We start from the raw sequence: 24,524 nt of genomic DNA on the forward strand, positions 1-24,524 counted from the left end.
TTTTTTTTTTAGGGACTAACATACCCTTTTAATATGTTTTTAAATATTTTTAAGGTTTAAAAAGTGTTTAAAGTTTGTAGTTCCTAGTAGGAAAACATTATCTGAATGAATACCCTAATGGCAACAATTGTAGAATGTTTCAGTTGCATGGGGAGAAGAGGGGTAGGGATTCTCTTCACAGCACCCCAGCTTTCTTCATGAGAAGGTCGGAGGTACACTGGTTTGTATTATTGCGACATCCATTAGGTGATCGAAGTTGCTTTTCCTTCAGCAAGGGCTTTATTTGTCATAAGGGCATTATGCTTGACCTCCAAATTTGGCTGACAATTTACTAATGAGATTCATAACCTTTGGGTTGCTCTGATATTTTGACATACTCGCTGGGTTCTGGGCCACATCCTGGAAGGCCACCATAACTTCTGGATCCCGCATGGCGGCAAGATCTTCCGGATCACTAAGAGTTTCATTGAGCCCAGGCATTCCCGCCATTCCAGGCATCCCCCCTGCCATTCCAGGCATTCCTCCAGGAAAATTACCAGGCATTCCCCCAGGAAAGCCACCTGGGAAAGAGCCATACTGAGCTCCTGATTGTCGTCTGGCGTCTTCCTCCCTCTGGGCTCTCTCATGTTCTTCCCGAGCCTTCTTAACCCTTTCTATTCTTTCTTTGATCTCTCACTCTTCACGTTTTCGCTCATATTTTCTCCGATGTTCAGCAATTTTCTGGGCCCTCGGTTGAACTTCTTTCAGCATTGCACTAGCATCTTCATCATAATCCAGTTTACAAGCAAGGGCAAGATCATGTGCTGCTCCTTCCCAATGGCCCAGAAGTCTATGTGCTTTCCCACGCCACTTATAAGGCTGAGCTGAATCAGGATTTATTTCAATAGCTCTGTCACAGTCTCGAATGGCAGCATTTGGCTTCTGTAATTTGATGAAGACACTGGCTCTCTTGGCATACAGAATGGCCAAGCGAGGATTTAGTTTGATGGCATCTGTGAACAAGTCAATGGCTTTCTGTAGTTCACCATCATTTAGGGCATCAATGGCAGCCACTTTTTTATCATTTGCCTGATCCATCATTTCCTCGGTTATCTCTACATTTTCATCTCCCATTTCTTGAGGGGCATCGGTATCTGGTTCAATCACACCTTCATTGTCAATTTCTAGATCACTCTCCTCACTTGATGGTTCATCTGTCTTTATGTTTTCCTCTGCCTTCTTACTATCTGGTTTTTCTTCCTTGATACTGTCTTCTGATTTAGTTTTATGAGTGGCAGGTGGTATTTTACCCCCCATGCTCTCCACCCACTCCCGCAGGAAACGCATTTCCTCGGTGTGCAGAACGCTCGGATCCTGCTTACACATTTTCACGAAAGCCCGAAGCTCGCTCACTTTGCGGGGGTCCATGGTCCGGAGGTAGTAGCAGGCGGCAGGCGCGGCTGAGGTTGCGACCCGATTCCAGGCGTGGGTACTAACTCAGCGTGATCGTGTGGAAGGGGCTTTATCATTCTTTTTAATGTTAAAAGTGCTAACAGATCATTTAGCTAGAATTATCTTACCGCCAATGAATATTAAGTGCTCATAGGTGAGAAGTTTACCTCATATTTAACAGAATCTGGCATTCTAGAAGAAAGTAGAAGTAGAGAATGTAGTGGAAAAAGAAGGTGGAGAATACTAAGTCGTCCCCCAAATAGACTTTCCCTGTGATGTGCAAGCATCTGACCTACAGCTTGGACTATCCAATAAAGCCCCACCTCCAGCCCCACAGGCCTCACCATCTTAGTCCCTAGCCAGACAATTTCAGTAACAAATAACGATTATAAGAAGAGTTTGAAACTCTAGTGAGAGGATAGCCTGGCATCTAAACCCGTCTGGTCTTTTCTGCAAGAGAAGAGAATTGCAACTGTTAGACCAGTTGAAGCAACTATCAGGCATGGGCTTTAACTCTCCCAGATCTCTAAGACCTTTTGGACAGTAAATGAGTCCGGTGTAATGTAGGTGCCGTCATGAACGACTGGGAGACAAAGCCAGCTTCTTGGGCATGTGTGTGGTCACACAGGGCCATGTGCTTAGAAGCTTGGTTTAATGCTCTGCTTTTGCCCTCTTGAAATTCTTAATTTTTGATCAAGGAGCTCCATGTTGTCATCTTGAACTAGGCCTTGCAAATTATGTAATTAATCATGGTCATAGAATATATAGATAGTAGGGAGAGGGCTATCTGGAAAATGGACAGGTATGTATGCATGGAAGCAGCTTCTTCCCATCCTGGTTGTGTCTTTCCTGATGTTTTAGGACAATAGAGAGGAGAGGGAAATTAGTCTCTCTCTTTCACAAAGTTAGCATCAAGGAAATAATGCAACATCTCAAGCCCAGCTAGGATGTACCTTTTGACAAAAGTGAACTACTTCTCCCTATGGCAATATTTTATATCCCACAATCCTCCCTCATAACCCATAATGCCTTGACAAAGGATGAGGATATTATCAGGAAAGATGGAAAATGCAAATCTAAAAGTACAACATTCTTGCATAAATTCATGTCTTTCAGAAGTCTCTATTATCTCTCTTGAGGGGAGGCTTGGTATTTTGTGACCCACAACCACTTGAGAACACTGGAAAATCTTAAAATGGAATAAACTAATTCCATGATATAATTTCGATGATATAACTTGGGTTCTCATGCATCCTCTCTAGAGTTAAGCACATTATATAACACAAATACCAAGCTATATAAAACCTAAATATCAAATAAGGGATAGGGGAAGAAGTCTATCTCTCCCCTCATAACAGGAAAAAAAAAACCCCACAAAATAATATTGTCCTTATGAATAATCCAGAAGGTTGGTTGCTGCAAGAGTTGAATCCAATGAGTTAAAGGTAATATAGACCAAGGCTACTTCGAGTCTCTTTTTGGATATTCTGTCATTTTGAACGCAATAGTTTTGAAGACGGGAATTTGCTAGACCCACTGAACAATACTTAACAGATACATGAACATTTCTATAAATTCAGTTGCTAGAACGTCTGCATGACAACAAGGCTGTGTTGACATTGCCACTTTGATATAACCGTAAGAAAACAAACCATTTGGTTTTCAGATTTATTATCATAACTCCCAAGTACCTTGTGAAAAGACATCCTCATCCCATTTTCCAAGGCTTACCCCATTGCCAGCCCCCAGAGAAAAGATGATGTTTAAATAGACATAAGGGAAAGATAGGCGCCATCCAGTGGACAACCACAACCAATCAAGGGTTGTAATTTACTCTACTTACTCACCTAAGAACGAATTATCAGTCTTTGTAAACTGCTTCCTCATTTCCTTAGAATTCAGCTTTACCTCTTATATACATTTCTAAAGCTACAGATTTCCTTATATTTACATTTGCATGCACTGTCAATTCATAATTAGGTCTCTAAATATTTTCAATGTAAGTATCAAGAGGATAAGTAACTGGGTTTTTAGGCAAACAGATTTTGCAAGCTTCATTGGATTGAGTGTATCTGGTTGAAGGAAGCTCTTTGGGTTGTAACAACGAGCCCTTATTCTCTGCTCCAGGCTTTATAGGAACTCCACATTCAATTTCTAACATTGCTCATAACATCTCATTAATAGATAAATCAGAAGATACAATTTTGGTAGATCAGAGATAGTAAACAATTTTACATATAATTCAAGCAAATATATACATTATAGTCTACATATTAAAATGCATTTTTTCCTTTCCCCCCTATAATGTAAACTCCACGAGAACAGGGACTTGTCTCTTGTTCATTGCTATATCTGCAGTTCCTGGAGCATTAACTGGGGACATAGTAATTCTCAACAAAAACATATTGCATTAATTAATGAATAAATATTAATGATACTTATGATAAACTCCTTTATGATATTTCTGGGTGTGTAAATTAATATCAGAAGTGTTGGCTTGCTAAGGCTGCCATAACAAAGTATCACAGACTGAATAGCTCAAACAGAAATGTGTTTGGTACTGGTGTTAGGACTTCAACAGATGAATGCTGGGAGGCATACAATTCAGCTCATAACAAGAGGTTAATCCAGTCCTTAGACATTTAATAATATCTTTTTTCCTGCTAAGAAAAGTGACATAAACTCATAAAAATTCAAACCGCAGAAATGAAAAAAGGCAAAGTACCTAGTAATTGTGAGGGGTGAAGATGTGGGTAAAGTTTTGTCAAGATGGGTGTTGCCTTCGGTTCTTGGAAATAAATTGTAATTCTCTTACATTTTAGCATTCTTACAAACCATTTTGAGGTGGTTCTATTAAAATAGATGTCAGAATGGTCACCTTGAAGAGTCTGTGAGAAATGGCCAGTCTCATCTGCTGCTAATGAAGACAATGTGGTAGAGAGAAATAAATAAGATGAATTCTGGATAGTAGTAATTTTAGGAAGTGAGGAACAATCGGAGGAGCGAACTGGAAACTTCAGCTGAGTTGCTAATTTTTATTCATTAAGCTACATGTTGGGGACAAAGCTCTTACATGATCTTCATACCTGATAATGAGAGTTCTAGTGAAAAAAATCCATAATTCTTGGACTTTCATCAAGTTTGACTTATTGGTGACTTGACAGTAACTTTCCTCTGAAGAAAAAGTTACTAGTAATATTGGTAGTATTTAGAAAAGACTTCTAAAGTTTTTTGAAATTTTTTCAGTGAGAAAGCTAAACATTTATTACTGATAGCTTTGTAAGAAAATATTTTCACACTAGCTAGTAAAAATATACTAGTTAGCTAGCAGATGATTGGGAGGGTTTATCTTCTTCCCTTAGACTTGGATACTGTTCTTCAATATATTAAATGATTATGTTGTGCTTAATTTGGGGTGTTTATGATTACTGATGTTCCCCTAAATACTTGAATATATTATAAATAAAACTCTTAGGGGGCCCCTGGGTGGCTCAGTCATTTAGCGTCTGCCTTCAGTTCAGGTCACAATCCCAGGGTCCTGGGATGGAGCCCCGCTTCAGGATCCCTGTTCACTGGGGAGCCTGCCTCTCCCTCTCCCACTCGCCCTGCTTGTATTCCCCCTCTTGCTGTCTGTCTCCGTCAAATAAATAAAATCTTTAAAAAGAAAAACCCTCTAATATACTAGCAATAAAATATCAAGATATTATAAATAATATTGAATAGCAATGTTTATAATTTAATATTAACAAGAAAATGTTGTGTTTAACAGAAAAAAAGTTTGATCGGAATGAGCCCAAAAAGCCTCCCGTGCCACTGAGGACTGAGCATCCGGTCATGGGAATACAGAGTGAAAAAAATTTTATAAATACCAATGCAGCCGATGTCATCATGGGAGTGGCTAAAAAGCCTAAGCCAATTTATGTTGACAAACGAACTGGAGACAAGCACGATCTTGAAACCTCTGGACTAGTTCCAAAATACATCAATAAAAAGGTAGCCTTGCGATACAGTAATGAGACCTTAAATGCAAATAATTTAAGTATGGTGTTCAAAATGATTATCCATATTATTAGTAAAAGCGCTCTCACTGGGCAAATTATTCCTCTACAATCTGTGTTTGGTCCAAATCTAATGTGATGAAGTTATGGAGAATTTGAAATTAATAGCATCACGTAGTCCAGTAGAGGAAAACTCTCGTTGTTTCCCTTAATTTCAGCTTTTAATATATTTAACAGTTACAGCAAACATCCTCTAAAAGATGTTAATTTTTAGTGTGGTGGAAATTTCATGAACAGCACAGTCATTACTATGAGTCATTACTAAGAAATAACCTTTCAGAAAGTCCTGAGATTTAGTCATTAGGTTATAATATCTTGGTAACAGAATGAGGAAAAATGAAGAGGAAGATGATTTTAGAGCCATCCATCCTATCAATGTAGTATAAATGAGTCACATTACAATTTCAACTTCAATGTGTCTGGAATAAAGCAGACGTTAAAGTACTGTACAATCTAGTCCTTTTGGGACCTTCATCTCTATCTGAAAAGGTGCTTACCAGATAGGCATACAATTTCATTGTTGAAAATTATAGGACCTTCAGTTTGTTTAGATATAGAAGATCTTTAAAATTTAAAGAGCTTACAAAAACACCTTATACAAAACCTATTTTACTTTGTATGCGTACACAGTGTAAAACTGCTTGGAACACACGTCGTAAAATGCGAATGCAAAATCTTAAAGAATGATAATCCATAACAATATAGTGTTGCAAAAAAGAAAGGAAGGACAGAAGGAAGAAAGGAAGGAAGAGGAAAAACAGAAATTGCAATAGTGGTGTATGAGGGGTTTACATCGAGGTAGTCCAAGGATCTACCATGATGAATCCAACGCCAAACAGGAACCTCACAGCTGTTGTCAGAGTACACCACTTACTCTCTGCGAAACTCCTGTCACTCATCAAGCTAAGACACTTTCGGGAGACCTTAGCAGGTGTCTAAGGGTTCGTAGCACGGGGTGACGAAGTTGTTTCCGGCCTCTGTGAATACTTCCTCCGGTGCCCTGAAGGCTTCTCATAGCCCTTGTCCCAATGGGGGTGGAAAAACAGAAATTTCACTCTTCTGGCTGGCTCTTTAAGGCAACTTCCAAACCACTATTTATCCACTAGGATGTAAAACCCTTCTTCTTTGCTGGTTATGCCACCAACTGCCCACGCTGTGCCCCTCCTTCTGGCTGCCTTCTGCCTAAGCTGTCCACTTTAATACATTTTCTATCCTGAAGAGGAAATTGAGAGTATTCATCATGGAGACAGAAAAATATTAAGTTAGCCTCCCGGTGCTTGTTTACCAAGCCATGCAAACACTCTGCACCCATTAGACTCTTGGTGTTGCTGGCTGGGCCTTCAGGGCTCATGAAGGACTTTCTCAGCTTACTTTCCACTGATCAGAGCTATGTTTTTAAGACTTGAGGCACCTGAGTGGCTCAGTCAGTTGGGCAGCTGCCTTTGGCTCTGGTCATGATCTCAGGGTCCTGGGATCGAGCCCACATACTGCTCCTTGATCAGCCAGGAATCTGCTTCTCCCTCTGTCCTTCCCCTGCTCATTCTCTCTTTCTCTCTCTCTCTCTCAAATAAATAAATAAAATCCTATGTGAAGGAAATTATAAAGTTTTAAAAAAGATAAAACCTATTAATGGTAAGTGAGAGATCAAGTCTTTAAAGGGCAATGCCATTTTTTTAAAAAGTGAGGGAACCTCATGTTTTAGTTTCAAGTAAAGTATTGTGTGCACATTTGTGCCATGGGAAACCATCTGTGAAAACAAATGGAAGCACTGATGATTGCCTGAGGTCTACGGCAATGGACGTGAGACCTCGTCTCAGATTCTGTCTCTGCCACTTAACTCTGTGATCTTTCACATATTATTAGATTTATCACAGGGTTGTAGTGAGAATTAAATGATATAAAATCTATCAAGCACTTGATACACTATCTGGCACCTAATAAAAGTTCAATAGAGGGTGGGTATTAGTAATTATTACATTAAGAATATTCATTAGCCCTTAGTGGTCCAGCCCTGGGAATATTTTGGGTCACTGAAGCTTTTAGCCATGTGCAAGACATTTCTTCTTCCTAAAAGATATTACGTTATTCCCTTTATTAAACAGAATATGCCCAATATAATTTAATGTTTTGGTGATGACTCAGAATCATTGTTATGAGCATCAGTAACTACTTAGTTGTGATGAAGTTTTGCCCTCAGTGTTTGCTGAAATGAATTGGACTATTTATCACTGCTCTAACTTACCAGAATACTGTGCACTTAGAATTTATTTGTAGAGTGTTTTGCAACTTGCCAGAACACACTTATAGCTAGGATTTCAAACTCTCCTTTTTTTAGCCAGGATGGGTTAAGTTATGCTTTGGTAAAAAAAATAACCCCAATTTCAGCAGCTAAAAGCAAGTAAGTTTTATTGTTTGCTTATGCTCCACGTCCATTAAGGGTTGGAAGCTCTTCTTCTTGTCCTCATTCCAAGACCCAGGCAAACTGAAATATTTCCCATCATTATACTAAGTAGAAAAAGAACATGGCAAGTCATCAATTAATTCTTGAGGCTTCTACCCAAAAGGGACAGAGGCTACTTGCACTATCACTGGACAAGTCAGGTCACATGATCACATCTTACGTCAAGTGGATGAGCAAAGTGTTGTCTCATCAACTGCCTAGAAGGAGAAGAACCAGAAGGTCTACAAATAATTTTAATGACTATCCTACCTCTTAACTGCTGCTTCCTCAGAGAGTTTTTCACTGAGCTCCTTATTTATCTAAAATAGATCTTATTTCTTTCTTCCCCTTACTATTCTTTGTTTCAGTTTGGAGCACTGATACATATATTATTTTATACTCTATTTTTCGTGAGTTTCTCTCACCACAGAATGCACATTCCATACGGATAGAAATCTTCTTATTCACTAGTATACCTGGCATCAAGTAAATTCTCAAATAATTTTTTGAAAAATAAACAAGGAATAGTATAGTTCGATTTCTGTACGCAGTGGTATCAAGCACAGTCGCTAGTCTGAAAACAAAATCACAGCAGATTGTTTCACTATCAGTCCTTGTAAGCGGTCCAGGAAACTTCAAAATGGATTTTGCATTCCAAAAACAACCTTAGGGTCCCAAGTGTTTTTACTTAAAGCAGATGTGCGTTGTGTATTCGGTTCTTGACTATACTTTGGAAGCCTTTATCCTCTTTTACGTAAGAAGAACTTGCAGAAGAGACCTCAAGATATTCAAGATATTTAAAGGTACGAGCTGAAGCACCTAAAAGAAATAAAGAAAAGCCAACTCTTAGAGGTGAAACCAGGGCGGAGTCATCAGCCAGGAACAGGTGCTGGAAACATTCAGAAGACAAGAAACAAGCAACCACAATAACAATTCGGATGGTTTTAAAAGCTGAGAACCAACTAGTTCCCAACGGGAAAAGAAAAACAGACAAGCAAGCATTGAATTTTGTCAATTTGTCATGTTTGGAGCAAAGGCTTTGCTCCAAAAAAATCTGTAACATTTCTTTTTCTCCCAGTCATTAGTTGATATATGCATGCATGTAAGACTGCATTCAGGATATTAATTTTTTTTTTCTGAAACATCCTTATAAGGATTATGGCGTCACACCAGAATATATATGTAAGCGAAATGAGGAAGTTAGGAAAGCCCAAGAAGAATATGATAATTATATCCAGGAAAACCTTAGGAAAGCAGCTATGAAAAGGCTGTCTGATGAAGAAAGAGAGGCCGTTCTGCAGGTAAGTGTTCTGTAATTTATATTCATATGTAGTAGTCCTTTGGAACATCTCTGAAGGAAGGGTCCATCCACCATCAATGACTATTATAAGCTCGCGTCTTGACTTTGAATCAGAACACTCTCTTTGGGTTATGGTGAGGAGTATGTGCGGTACACTGAGCCTTTGGGGAGAGCAAAAGTTATACTAGGAATTATTGGATAATATTTTGTTTCCAATTTTGTGAACTTCCGTTTTTTCTTGGGGGCAGTTAATGTTGTATGAAGCCCGCCTTCTGCTTCAGCCAACATGAGTAAGTAAAGCCAAAAGGCATTTTTATTTTTCTTGTCATGTCCCTAGATTTTTCAAAAATAATATCCATAAAATAGATATTTTTCACTAGATGGAGCTCTAGAATAATTGAAGCTGCTCTTAGGCCAACTTTTTTTTTTCTTTGTTATAAGCCAAATGTCCAAATTTTAAAATAAGCAGGTGTTAGGTTTTTTTATATATTTTCTTTATTTTGAATAAAATAGGCATAGAGATATATGATCTTATGTGTTTACTGCAAGTCTTTTATCTGAAGTATATACAATATCATTAGAGAGTATTTATTAAGCACCTAATTGTACTCTTCTATAGTCAATGATATCTCTTATAGAGGTAAAACTAGTACTTTATTCTTGTTTTGTTGTTTTGAAAGATTTCTACAAAGTCATTTCTAGTGACCTTTTAAAAACAGAAAAAAAAATTTTGTCCACATAAACTTCTGTTGAAAATAGATTTGTAAGCTGTTTAAATTCCTAATATTTTATTAATGTTATAATCATTATTAAACATTTACTAATTCCTGTTTTGCATTAAGTATCATGCTAAGCCTCAAGGATATTAAAAAGGACATAAGATAAAATTCTACTATAGATAATGTTGTAATATAATGGAGGAGAGGTGATATGTATATATGCACATATGTAGATGTGTGTGTGTGTGTGTGTGTGTGTGTGTGTGTTAGGTAGAGATCATAAGTTTTATCAGGTTCTAAGACTGAGTATCTGATGAAGGATTTAGCTTGGCCTTAAACTTCAGAGTAAGAGGGTCTTCTGGACAGCAGAGCTGACCTAAAGGCAAAGACTGTGTCTCTTTGTTGACAGCAGTCTCCTTTGTGCCTAACTTGGTGCCACAGTATAAACACGGAGGCTTAATATTGGTGTGCTGGAAAGAAGAAAGGAAGAAGGTAGGCAAGAAGGCTAGCGGACATGGAGGTGGGACTTTGGATGTCATTTTCAGAGTACTGGTTTTTGGTCCATTCTCTCTTTCCCTTTCTCTCTTGCTCTTTCTCTTTCTCCTTCTTGCACTCCACCTCTCTCTAGTTTGAATCTACCATTTATAGAAAGTACATGCTTTTGTGAAAGCCAGGTTTTTATATCTAACCAATGCTGAAAAAAAGAACACAAAACCACCAATGGATAGATCATCCAGACAGAAAATCAATAAGGAAACCTCAGCCTTAAACAACACATTAGACCAGACGCACTTAACAGAGAGAAACAGAACATTCCATCCCAAACCTGAATACACATTCTTCTCAAGTGTTCTTGAGAACATTTTCCAGGATAGATCGTATGTTAAGCCACAAAACAAGTCTCAATAAATTTAAGAAGACTGAAATCATATCAAGCATCTTTTCCACTTATAACAGTATAAAACTAAAAATCAAATACAAGAAGAAAACTGGAAAAATCACAAACATATGGAGATTAAATAATATGCTAATGAACAACTAATGGCTCAATGAAGAAATCAAAGGAGAATTCCAAAAATACTTTAGGGGTGCCTGAGTGGCTCAGTCAGTTAAGTGTCTGACTCTTTGTTTTGGCTCAGGTCATGATCTCAGGGTGATGAGATCAAGCCCTATGTTGGGCTCCATGCTCAGTGTAGTCTGCTTGAGATTCTCTGTCTCCCTCTCCTTGGGCCTCTCCTCCTGCTTCCACATTCTCTCCCTAAATAAATAAAATCTTAAAAAAAAATACTTTCAGGCAAATGAAAATAGAAATACAACCAAAATCTATGGGATGACAATTTAAGAGGGAATTTTATAACAACAAAAATCTCAAGCACACCATCTAACTTTACACCTAAGGGAACCAGAAAAAGAAGAACAAAAGAAGCCCAAAGTTCTGGAAGGAAGGAAATAATAAAGATGGAATAATAAAGAGTGGAAATAAATGAAATAGAAACTAAAAGACTAGAAAATATCAATGAAAGTAAGAGATGGTTCTCTAAAAAGATAAACTAAATTAACCTTTAGCTGGGCTCACTAAGAAAAAAGAGAAAGAGGGCCTAAATAAATACAATCAGAAATGAAAGAGAAAAAATTACAACTGAACACAGGAATACAAATGATCATAAAAGAATACTATGAACAGGTCTATGCCAACATTTTGGATATCTAAAAGAAATGGATAAATTCCTAGAAACATACAATCTTCCAAGACTGAATCATGAAGAAGTAGAAAATCTGCATAGACCAAGTACTAGTAAGTAGATTTAAACAGTAATCAGAAAACTCCCAACAAGTGAAAGTTCAGGGCCAGATGGCTTCACTGACGAATTCTACCAAACATTCAAAGATTTAACATCTATCCTCCTCAAACTCTTCCAAGAAATCGAACATGAGGGAAGCCTTCCAAATTCATTTTACAAGGCCAGCATTACCCTGATACCAAAACAATTCAAGGACACCACATACGCTCGCAAATCATAGGCCGTAAATATCCCTGTTGAACATCATACAAAATCCTCAACAAAATATTAGCAAATCAACTTCAACAATTCATTAAATGTACCATTTACCATGATCAAGTGGGATTTATTCCAGGGATGAAAAGATGGCTCAGTATCCATAAATCAATCAATATTGATATAATATAGTAATAAAATGAAGGATAAAAACCATATGATTATCTCAATAGATGCAGCAAAAGCATTTGACAATATTCAACATCAGTTTACTGATAAAATCAACATAATAAAGGCTGTCTATGACAAGCCCACAGCTAACATCATGTGAACAGTGAAAAACTGAGAACTTTTCCTTTAAGATCAGGAATAAGACAAGATGCTCACTCTTAACACTTTCATTCAACACAGCATTGGAAGTGCTACACAGAACAATTAGGCAGGAAAAAGAAATAAAAGCCATTCAAATTGGAAAAGAAGTTAAACTCACTGCTTGTGGATGACGTGATTTTATATATAAAGACTCCTCCAAACATCTCTTAGAACTAGTAAACAGGGGCGCCTGGGTGGTTCAGTGGGTTAAAGCCTCTGCCTTCAGCTCAGGTCATGATCCCAAGGGCCTGGGATCGAGCACCGCATCGGGCTCTCTGCTCATCGGGGAGCCTGCTTCCCGCTGCCCCCCCCACGCCTGCCTCTCTGCCTACTTGTGATCTCTGTCTGTCAAATAAATAAATAAAATCTTAAAAAAAAAAAGAACTAGTAAACAAATTTAGTAAAGTTGCATGACATAAAATCCATACACAAAAATCTGTTGTGTTTTTATACACTAACAGCAAACTATTAGAAACAGAAATTAAGAGACTAATTCCAGTTACAGTTGCAATAAAAAGAATAAAATACCTAGGAATAAATTTAACCAAAAGGTGAAAGATCTGTGCACTGAAAACTTAGAAGACATTGATGAAAGAAATTAAAGAAGGCAGACTAAATTGAAAGATATCTCCTGTTCATGGATCAAAAGAATTTATATATATATATATATATATATATATATATATATATATATATACATATGTATATGTATATATATATATATATTTTAAAAACTTTATTTATTTATTTGACAGAGATCACAAGTAGGCAGAGAGGCAGGCAGAGAAAGAGAGAGAGACGAGGAACCAGGCTCCCTGCTGAGCAGAGAGCCCAATGCGGGGCTTGATCCCAGGACCCTGGGATCATGATCTAACCCGAAGGCAGAGGCTTTAACCCACTGAACCACCCAGGTGTCCCCCCCTTTTTAAAGATTTTATTTATTTAAATAATTTATATTGTTAAAATACCCCTAATACTCAAAGCAATCTACAGATTCAATGTAATCCCTATCAAAATTTTTCACAGAAATGGAACAATAGCACTTTTCAGAGAAATGGAACAAATAATCCTAAAACTTGTGTAGCACCACAAAAGATCCCCGACAGCCAAAGTAATCTTGAGAAAGAAGTACAAAGTTGAAGGCATCACACTCCCTGATTTCAAACTGCATTACTAAGATATAGTAATTAAAAAACAATGTGGCGATGGCATAAAACAGACACATAGATCAAAGGTACAGAATAGACAGCCCCAAAATAAACCCTGCATATATGGTCAATTAATTTATGACAAATGAGGCAAGAATATACAGTGAGAAAAGAACAGTCTTCTCAAAAAGGATATTGGGAAAAATGGACAACCAAACACGAATAAAACTGAACCATTATCTTACACCATATGCAAAAATTAACTCAAGATCGGTTAAAGACCTGAATGTAGACCTGAAGCCATAAAATTCCTAGAAGAAAACCTAGGTGGCAAACTCCTTAATATCCCTCTTGGCAATGGTTTTTTGGAACCTGACTCTAAAGGCAAGGGTGACAAAAGCAAAAATGAACACCTGGGACGACATCAAACCAGAAAGCTTCTGCACAGAGAAGGAAACCATCAACAAAATGAAAAGGCAACTTCCTGAAGGGAAGATATTTGCAAATTGTCTATGATGAGAGGTTAATATCCAAAATATATAAAGAACTCCTACAATTCAACCACCACCACAACAAAACACCCCCAAACAAACCAATTAAAAAACAGGCAGAGGACCTGAATAGATATTTTCCCAAAGAAGAGATACGGACTGGCACATGAAAAGATGCTCAACATCACCAATGATTGGGGAAGTGCAAATTCAAAACCACAATGAAATACCACCTCACACCTGTCAGAATGGCTTTTATCAAACGGACAATAAATAACAAGCGTTGGTGATGATATAGAGAAAAGGGAACACTTGTGCCCTGTTGGCAGGAATGCAAATTGGTGCAGTTGCTGTAAGAAACAGTATGGAGGTTCCTCAAAAATTAAAAATAGAACTACCATATGATCCAGCGATCCCTCTTCTGGGTATTTATCCAGAGAATGAAGACAACTCATTTGAAAGTGTATATGTCCCCACCATGTTTACTGTAGCATTATTTACAATAGCCAAGATATGGAAGCAACCTCCCCAATGATGTCCGAATGGATTAGGAAGATGGGACGCATGTGTGTGTGTGTGTGTGTGTGTGTGTGTATGTGTGTATGTGTGTGTGATGCGAAGTGAAATAAGTCACACACAAAAAGACATTCTATGCAATTCCACTTACACATGGAATCTAAAAAGCAAAACAAACAAAACAAAACAGAACTCATAAAAAGAGCACAGAGTGGCGGTTGCCAGAGGGGAAAGAGGCCGGGGGTAGGTGAAGTGGGTGAAGGGAATCAAGAGATACAAACTTCCATTAATAAAATAAGTCTGGGGGGGCACCTGGGTGGCTCAGTGGGTTGAGCTTCTGCCTTTGGCTCAGGTCATGATCTCAGAGTCCTGGGATCAAGCCCCGCATTGGGTTCTCCGTTCAGCGGGGACCCTGCTTCCCCCTCTCTCTCTGCCTGCCTCTCTGCCTACTTGTGATCTCTCTCTCTGTCAAATAAATAAAATATTAAAAAAAATAAAATAAGTCTGGGGATGTAATGTACCCCATGATGACGCTAGTCAGTAATATTGTGTCATATATTTGAAAGTGGCTGAAAGTGTGAATCTTAAAAGTCTTCATCCCAAGAAAAAAATATTTTGTATCTTTGTACAGTGACACTGTAGCTAGACTCATGCTGATTATTCCATAATGTATATGAATATCAAATCATTATGTTGTACACCTGAAACTGATATTATGTAATATTCTACTTTAAAAAAAAAAAAACAAAAACATGGGGCACCTGGGTGGCTCAGTGGGTTAAGCCTCTGCCTTCGGCTCAGGTCGTGATCCCAGGGTCCTGGGGTCTAGCCCCGCATCAGGCTCTCTGCTCAGCAGGGAGCCTGCTTCCCCCTCTCTCTCTGCCTGCCTCTCTGCCTGCTTGTGATCTCTGTCTGTCAAATAAATAAAAAAATCTTAAAAAAAAAAAAACACAGGAAAAGAGAGGAACAAGAACTTCCCTCAGAAGGAAAGGCTCCTCTGTCCTGTGTTTTTTTGGCTCTAGGGGAAAAGCAGCCCTCAGTTTCCTAATATGGTCACTACAGATTTGATAGGCTAATAGCAGACCCTTCTTATATGTCTTATTACAGGTACTCTAGCTACCATGGTAACAGAGGCACCAGCTCTGGTCCTGATAAACCCCATCACGTTTCCCTCCCTGAGTAAGAGCTGCCCACAGCACTAATAAGACAGTATATATAGTTGTATGTCCCTGAGTAGGCCACATCCTGCTCATTCTTCATAAAATAACAGTCTCACTATACCTAGAGGATCATATGGTCTAATCATTTCCCACTTCCATTGGACATATGAGGATATAAAATGAAAATATATTGAGTTTTATTCGTTTATCTATTCATTCATTTGAACAGGAACTGTGCCCAGCCCAGGGGATACCACTGTGAGCGAGACAAATGCACTCTTTACCGACAGTGAACTTCGAGTTTGGTTTACACTTGCCCTTGGTTCCAAAATTAGCAAGGAGCCAAACAGGGACTAAAACCCACATCGGCCAATTCCTAGGCCAGTGCTCCCCCGTGACATTGTACATGCGTGCATAGGAAGTAACAAAAGGAAGCTTGTCAGTCGGAGATCCAGCAGGAAATACAAGGCACCACCAGCCAGGATCCTGAAGGGCAATTATGAAGGAACTATTTACAGAAGGAAAGCAGGGCTAAGGGAGCCAACAACAACAACAAATAACCCTGAAGCACCCCAGGACTAAGGACAGTGGGAATCCATCACTACTCTAGGCTCAAAGGGCAGAGGCAAGAAACAGTGTTACCAGAGCCTGGTAAGATCTGGAGCCTGGAAGAGGGGGCTACTGAGTAGTGTTGCCCTTACAGACACGTGAGCCAGAACGAGGGTCCAGGTACATCAAGGGAGAGGAAGAAGAAATGCCCCAACCTCTCTCTCCTCCCACCAGCGCTGCAGGTTGAAAGAGCGGGGCAATGGTGTGGGGAGCCACCCCATGCCACCCTGCCCTGGTCCCCAAGCAGACGAGATCCTTCATGGAACTGAAGGCACTTCTTACTTATTTTATGACTGCTTCTCCCTATTTGAAGCTTTTCTCAAACTAACAATAAAAATAAATAAATAAAATACAAAAGAGAAAAAGTCAACTAAGAAAAAAAGAAAATCACTATTCCTGCAATGAATAAAAGATTTTTTCGGTGAAATAACAGAAATAAGTCTTAAAAACAGCAGAGAGGCTATGTCAATATAATATATCAGTTACATTTAGTTCCCATCCCCGCCTGTTGACTTTGATTCAAAGGTTTTTGTACACACTGGAAGATAAAGCAAACTATCCTTTAAAAGATAAAGGCTGCAGAGAAAAAGTGTAGCTGCTGTGACCACAAGTAATGTGGAAATACCACTTAAGGAGCTATGAAAAACCTTTGATATTTGAAAGTGTATAAATGCATAGATTTCCTCCCTGCGGTACATACCCCTGTGGAGCTCTGTGGAAACATAGTTCCTGTTTCATAATGAAAGGCTATGAAAAAGGAATTCTTCTGAGGACGCCTTTTTGGAATACATCTCATACACTATGAAGAACTGTGCTAACCCATTCCCCTCTTTTTAACATGTAACCTGGATGTTTTTCCTCATTCTTTGCCTTTCCTTAAATCTCATTTCGTCTCACTCAATAAGTGTTCAAAATCTGTTGCCCTTTTCCCCAGCCAACCTGGTCTATACAGTGTACCTTCTCCCTAGCATCATGGGCCCACCTAAGCACAGGAATAAATCACTGAAATTTTGTTATCCCCCAAAAGTTTCTACAAGATTAAATTTGTACTGTGAGGGCTTATTATGAAGATACTATTATATAAGACACTTCTAATCTTGTCTTACACCTAAATATATAGTCATGGATTTCAAGCACCATATTTTCAAGGCAATATTTTATGTATTTATTTATTTATTTGAAGATTTAATTTATTTATTTGACAGAGATCACAAGTAGGCAGAGAGGCAGGCAGAGGGAGCAGGGGGCGACTAAGCAGGCTCCCCACTGAGCAGAGAGCCTGATGCGGGGCTCGATCCCACTGTCCTGGGATCATGACCTGAGCCAAAGGCAGAGGCTTTAACCCACCCAGGCGCCCCAAGGCAATATTTTAAATTCAACTTTCAGTTTGGCCTTTTGTTTTTTGTGTAAATAAAGTGATTTGTATACCTATAGTGAATAACAGAAAGTGTTAATTTTGCAAAAGTTTCATAGCTTGAATTTGATTAGAGGTTTCAGCCCATTTTGTCAATGAGACCCTCTAGTGCACTGTGATGAGAAATGGGGACTAGGCAGATGAAAAGAACCTTTATTGCTCCTTAGAGATCCCTAATTTTGAATCTGTCAGCTTCTGAGAATATAAAGCATTAACTACATTACTGAATTAGCATGTGTGTTACATTTAATGACATCTCAGTTATTTCTGGTATACATTAATGGAAAGCATAGACCCCTTGACTATATGAAGCATTCTTTCTAATATATTGAAAAAATACATGAAAGATCATCTCCTGTTACATTGAATTTTGGCATTTTGTACAATGCCATTTAGTCAAATTTACGCAAACATGCCATGGGAGTCCAAATCAGGTCTTTTGATGAATGGGGATAATGGTTCAAAACTATAATATTCTTTTTTTTTTCCATTAACATATAATGTATTGTTTCAGGGGTACAGGTCTGTGATTCATCAGTCTTACACAATTCACAGCACCCACCATAGCACATACCCTCCCCAACAGAACTATAAAATTCTAAAGGAAAAAACTAAAATTTTTATAAGAAATAACTTCCTATTCAAAAATATGTCTTGCTCTATGGACTCTGAAAAACGATCTGAGAATCTTGAAGGGGTGGGGGGTGGAGGTTGGGGGCACCAGGTGGTGGGTATTGTAGAGGGCACGGATTGCATGGAGCACTGGGTGTGGTGCAAAAATAATGAATACTGTTATGCTAAAAAAATAAAAAAATTAAAAAAAAAATATGTCTTGCTTGGGGGAGGGGGGCATCGATTCTTACATGTTTTTACCAAAGCATTTGCTGTGAGCTTAGTTTCATACTACTCGTAACTCAGCATATGCATATTTAATGGCAATAACGAGTAACAGTAACATTAAAAACAGAGCAAATAAATACTCCCTCTGGGAACTGAGCACACAATCGAGGACAGGATTTGGACTCTGCACAGTATTTTCTGTTACTGTAGCCAAGGACTCGATAAATACATATCATTTTGTAAAGTTATTTTCATCAGTTTCCTTTACCTATTTACATTTCTCTTCACTATATTTTTTTAACCGTTTCTGTTACTTTTGCAGCTACCTGAGTATTTACAGTTCTCGTTCCCCTTTGCAGGGGCTGAAGAAGAACTGGGAGGAGGTGCATAAGGAGTTTCAGTCCCTCTCGGTGTTCATCGACTCCATCCCAAAGAAGATCCGCAAGCAGAAGCTGGAAGAAGAAATGAAGCAACTGGAACATGACATCGGTGTCATCGAAAAGCACAAAATTATTTACATCGCCAATAAGAAGTAATAGATTTAGAAAAAAAATAGAGTCATTGTAACATAGGGGAAAAAGGTGAAACTTTGCCTTTCAAAGGGGAAAATACTATGAAGAGAATAAAAATAGTTTTGACCAAAATGCTGAAGCAATGATTAAAGGGTAATCGAATTATTCTACTGACGTGAGAGAAAAATGTTTTTTCACCAGCGTTAGGTTTTCCACATATAAACGGAAGTTTGATGTGGCGTGTTCCAGTCTCTGGGTGATCCATTACTTTCACACACTTGTTTCCCAGAAACATTCATTTCTGGGCGCTGAAGAATAAAGTCAGCTCTCAGAACTTCAAATTTTTCTATTCTGATGATACAAAGAGCACAACATTAAAAACCGTGTAGAATTCTGAATTGGACTTAGTGGGGTATGCTTTCTTCCTACTCCCATGCTTTCTGCACATTGCTTAAGATTCCCACACATTTAACAGCAAGCAATTTCCTTTTTTCTTTTTTTAAAAGATTTTATTTGTGTATTTGACAGAAAGAGATCACAAGTAGGCAGAGAGGCAGGCAGAGAGAGTGGGAAGCGGGCTCCCCACTGAGCAGAGAGCCCCATGTGGGGCTCGATCCCAGGACCCTGAGATCATGACCTGAGCCAAAGGCAGAGGCTTAACCCACCAAGCCACCCAGGTGCCCCAACAGCATGCAATTTCTGATAGCCTCTGTCATTTGCAGCTCTTCTCAACTGTAGACACTGTCAATGTCCATAACGGTAGCTATGCTGAAGGGCTTATGTTGGGAGGAAGAAAAGTGAAGACGGTAACATAAAATCAAGAAGACAACTTAGGAAATGCATCACTGAGGATAATCAGAGAGAATAGCCTTCTTCCGGGCATACCAACTTTTAAGAACTTTGCTACTCCAATAATTCACTAGAGGTGTTTCACTAAAATGGGATGTTCCTTTTTCTTTTTTTGTTCCTATATACCTATCTGGTGAATTCTAAAGTTTCCACTTGTATGATTAATTTATTAAGCAATAAGTGTATGCAGAGAGGCCTTTAATTCAAAATAAGTGTATAAGGAAAGTCTAAAAAGAAAAGATTCTTGTATGAAATTTTAACTTAGAGAAATTCAGTAAAACATGAAATACAATATATCAGAGCTATCACAATGCCTGCTGCTTACACTGATTTTTATCTAATGGATGATAGGGAAAAAATAGTATTTACTTTTAGCTTTTTGACACACAGAATTTGAGAGAATTGTACAAAAGTTTAATTGATTAAAAATGATTATATACAAATATTTTTGAAAACTCACTTTAAACTTTTTTCACCTCTTTTTATGAACCTCATTTCTGTATTTATTACCTTGGGGCAAGTATTTGAGCCTGAAAGCCAAAGTTCATTCCTGCAGCTAGTTCGACTTGGTTTTTATTCCTATTCCAAAGAGCTCTGAGCAGAATAAAGATCTGATGGTCTGGCCCCTTGCCTGTGATCTTCAGCTTGGTTCCTTGAAATGCTGCTCCCTCCCCACTGTAGGGGTCATTCCTATAATACTGAGGTATAGAGCCTCCGCCCCGCACCCAATCTTTGCACAGTTTCCTCTGCCCTTTTCTTTCTACTCCTGCATATCTGCCCGGAGAAACTCTGGTCTTCAAGAGTTGGGTCACATTAGACTTCCGTGCCACCCCTTTTTGACTCCTTGGATTCAGTCCTCCTATTCCAGTATTGCTCATATTGTATTGTGTGTATGTGATTATCTGCAGTTTCCCACAAAACTGCAAACTTCTGGGGGAGAAGGGACCATACTTTTTCGTCTGCATTCCCTAAAATCTACATCATAGAAGGTGCTCAAAAAACTTTTGTGAAAAAATTAATGAATGATGTCCAAACATATATTTTGATGACCCATTGCTATTATTATCATGACATAAATCAGACTTAGAGGATAGGGATTTTGACTACTAAACAAGGCAGTTGCTACCCTAGCAACGAACTCCAAGAGCAAGATGGGAGAAGGCAATCTCTTGTCATGCTTATGAGCTCAAGCTCTGGAGTCAGGCTGATTCAAGGTCACATCCCAGCTCAGCACTTAACCATGCTTCAACATCTTTTTAGGACATGTTTTCATAGTCTAGATGGGGTTGATAACCTACAGCAGTGCTTTATAGAGTTGTGATAGGAACAGAATGAAACAATGTGTGCATAACAGCATAACAGCATAATTCCTGGCATGTAGAAAGACAATACATTCCTTGCTAAGGTTTATTATTAAGAATCCTTCAATTCTGGGGGCAACTGGGTGACTGGTTGGTCAAGTGTCTAACTCTTGGTTTCAGCTCAAGTCATGATCTCAGGGTCATAGGATTGAACCCTGTGTGAGGTTCCATGCTGGGCATGGAGCCTGGTCAAGATTCTCTCTCTCTCTCTCTCTGCACCCCTCCCCACTCCCGCCGTCAAGCTCATGCTCTCTCAGAAAAAAACAAAAACAAAAACAAAAACAAACAAAAAACCAAAAAATGAACAAAGAACACGTCTCAATTCTGTAGTATTTTTATCCAGTTGGTTCTGGGCCCATTAGCATATTATCAATAGAACTTCCCAAGCTTATAAAGTCCAGTCGCAGGAAAGGACTTGAATGAACAGTTTAGAAGTCCTCGCCTGAAATTACCCCAGTCTGGCTCCTCAGCGGCACACGCAGATGATAACTGTATTTGGAAACTGCTATCTTTAATAACTGGCAAAAACTTGGCAATACTTCCTGAATTACTCAGCACAGATATTCTCCCCCCTACCCCCAAGAAAGATAAGCTTATGTCAGTAATGCTGCCAAGCGTCACTAAGGAAAGAAGTGCGCAAGGTTGTCTCCAACAAAGCCTCATGGGTGACATTTATTAGTGAATTAATGTGGCCCAGAGCCTGACCTCACGTCTGAGGGCCCACAGGTTCACTGTTCTCAGGACCTCAGAGACCAGTGCACATGTATTAAAAGGCATAGGACTCTTGAGTTGCTACCTGAACATCAATTTTTTATTATGATAAAATACATTTAAAAACTCACTATCTTAAGCATTTTTAAGTGCACAGTTCAGTGGGATTAAATATGTTCCATGCCTTGTGCATCCATCACCACCATCTTTCTCCGTAAGTCTTTTCATCTTATAAAACAAACCCATACCCTCTAAACAGTAACTCCCCATTCTCCCCCCAGCCCCCCGCAACTGCCATTCTACTTTCTGTCTCCATGACACTTACAAATAGACTAAAGAATTAATAGAAGTTGGAAAAAAGAAGGTGGGAAAGAGGATTGTAGAAGTCAAAAATTCCAAGCAGAATGTATGAAGAATATGGGGCAGGGAACCCTCAACCCAAAGGACAAAGACAGCCATTGGGGCTGGAGTATACAGAGAAAGGAGAAGGATTCAAGCTGAAGATGAAGAGGGAAGCAAAGGGCATTAACATGTTCTAAGCATAGAGGGAGCATAATACAACCTATTTTTAAATGATCACTCACTACATGGGTGAAAGTAGAAGAATGAATGAATGTGGAGAGACTAGGAGACTATCATAGTCCTCCAGGTAAAGAACATAGTGGCATATACCAGTGCCATGGTATATAAAAAGAAAGAAATAAAAAATATATAAAAAGAAATATATAAAAAATTAAAAAATGTAACTCGGTGATCGATTGAAAAGGGAGAAGGAGGGAGATTTCAAGGACGACCACCAAATTTATGATTTTAGCAGCCAGGCAATGGAAGTGCCATTTTCCGAGATGGAGAAATCTAAAGGCAGACCAGACTGGTGAGGATAGGTGAAGAGATCAAGAATGTAATTTTAGACCTTTATATTTATGACAATCTTATGACATTTAGTTGGAGATAGATAGATGACGATAAATGATGGTGATAGATAAAATTTTACATATGTATTTATGACAATTCTGTGACATCTATTTAGAGATAGATGATATAGATAGGTGGATGGATGGATAGGTAGATAGATAGATAGATAGATAGATGATAGATATTTGAGTCAGAGGGGCGCCTGGGTGGCTCAGTTGGTTAAGTGTCTGACTCTTGATTTTAGTCAGTTCTTGATCTCAGGGTTGTGAGATCCAACCCAATGTTGGGCTCTGTGCTGTGCATGAAGCGTGCTTGGGATTCTCCCTCTCCCTTTGCCCCTCCATGCACAAGCTTACTCTCTCTCTTTCTCTGTCTCTAAAAAAAAAAAAGAAAGAAAGAAAAGAAGAAAAAAAGAAAAGAGATCTGGGATAGAGCTATAATTCTGAGAATTCATCAGCATGAATGAGATCACCTTGGGACAAAGTATCCAGTGAGAAGACAATGAATGAGGTCTCAATGACTCTACCATGTAGAAGTCAGATGGGAGAGCAGGAAGGAGCAAGTAGATGAGAGAATGAGTGGCCTGAGAGGTCAGAAGAAAACCAAGGGAAGTTCAAAAGGAAGCCAAGGAAGTTCAAAAAAGAAGGACCCTTTTCCTAAAGGAGATGTTGGACGAAGGGAATGAAATTCTCAACACCCCAGCTGGGTTTTCCTCTCCCCGGCTCTGAGCAGGAAGACACAGGTCAACTACTACCTTGGCTCCCCTGCTCCTGTTTTGTATTTGCAGTTCAAACTCTTATGCTGAAATCCTCTTATCTCTCTAGATATGTTAATGTCATTGGTCAATGTCACAAGATTACCATGTGACTTAACTTGTCTATTAATACAGCCCACATTAACAGTTTGACCACCAGAGCCAAGGATACTTTTCAACGGCTCAAGAAAATTTTTTGGTAGGTGAGAAGGCCCATGCTGATTAAAAGCACAATTAACTCTTTTTTAATATTACTATGTTATGTTAGTCACCATACAGTACACCATTAGTTTTTGATGTAGTGTTCCATGATTCATTGTTTGCGTATAACACCCAGTGCTCCATGCACTACGTGCCCTGCCTAATACCCATCACCAGGCTAACCCTTCTTAATACCCATTACCCCCTTCCCCTCTGAAACCCTCACTTGGTTTCCTGTAGTCCTTAGTCTCTCATGGTTCATCTCCCCTTCTGATTTCCCCCCCACCTTACACCAGTTAGAATGGCAAAAATTGACAAGGCAGGAAGCACAATTAATTCTTAAGAGGGCAATCTAACTTCTCTCATTTCCAAGTTCTTAGTAACCCACAGAAGGTGATTTGTTCATAAACACTGGTTATTCCAAGTAAAAGACAAGCATAGATAAGGGAAAAAAGAGCAAGATAATTTTTCTGGAGGGTTTGTTTCTTCCTGGCTGAGACCTGCTATGGTGAAAAAAATTGGGCTCTGGTGGTTAAGTTACGTGACCTTTGGGAAATCACTCAGTGTCCCTCAACCTTAGTCTCTTCATCTTTAAAGCAAAGAAACTGAAGTCGGTTTTGTTCAACCCTCCCTCCAGTTCTAATGGTCTGTCGCTCTCAAAGTACACGACTATTTTCAACTTAGCTTATCCATAAGTTTGGTCTCGAATCTCATCAGGACACAGAA

The 24,524-nt window shown here is 38.8% G+C and overlaps 1 protein-coding gene and 1 pseudogene across 4 annotated transcripts in view; one reads left to right on the forward strand and one right to left on the reverse strand.

Moving 5' to 3' along the window:
* The window catches only part of ENKUR (enkurin, TRPC channel interacting protein), a 29,951-nt gene extending 10,912 nt beyond the window's left edge, over window positions 1-19,039 (forward strand). For 3 of the 4 annotated variants that reach the window (XM_047739966.1, XM_047739964.1, XM_047739963.1), the window contains exons 3-5: window positions 5,201-5,424; window positions 9,084-9,230; window positions 18,855-19,039. In XM_047739966.1, coding sequence (XP_047595922.1) covers window positions 5,201-5,424; window positions 9,084-9,230; window positions 18,855-19,031 — 548 coding nt within the window. In that variant the 3' untranslated portion in view covers window positions 19,032-19,039. Of the gene's footprint in view, window positions 1-5,200; window positions 5,425-9,083; window positions 9,231-18,817 lie in introns of all 4 variants that reach the window. The other variant, XM_047739965.1, reaches the window with a different exon arrangement.
* On the reverse strand, window positions 10-1,429 carry LOC125106227 (hsc70-interacting protein-like; annotated as a pseudogene).
* Window positions 19,040-24,524: the final 5,485 nt, after the last annotated feature.

This window comes from Lutra lutra, chromosome 8 (assembly GCF_902655055.1).
Source record: "Lutra lutra chromosome 8, mLutLut1.2, whole genome shotgun sequence".
In the NCBI taxonomy this organism is placed as follows: domain Eukaryota; kingdom Metazoa; phylum Chordata; class Mammalia; order Carnivora; family Mustelidae; genus Lutra; species Lutra lutra.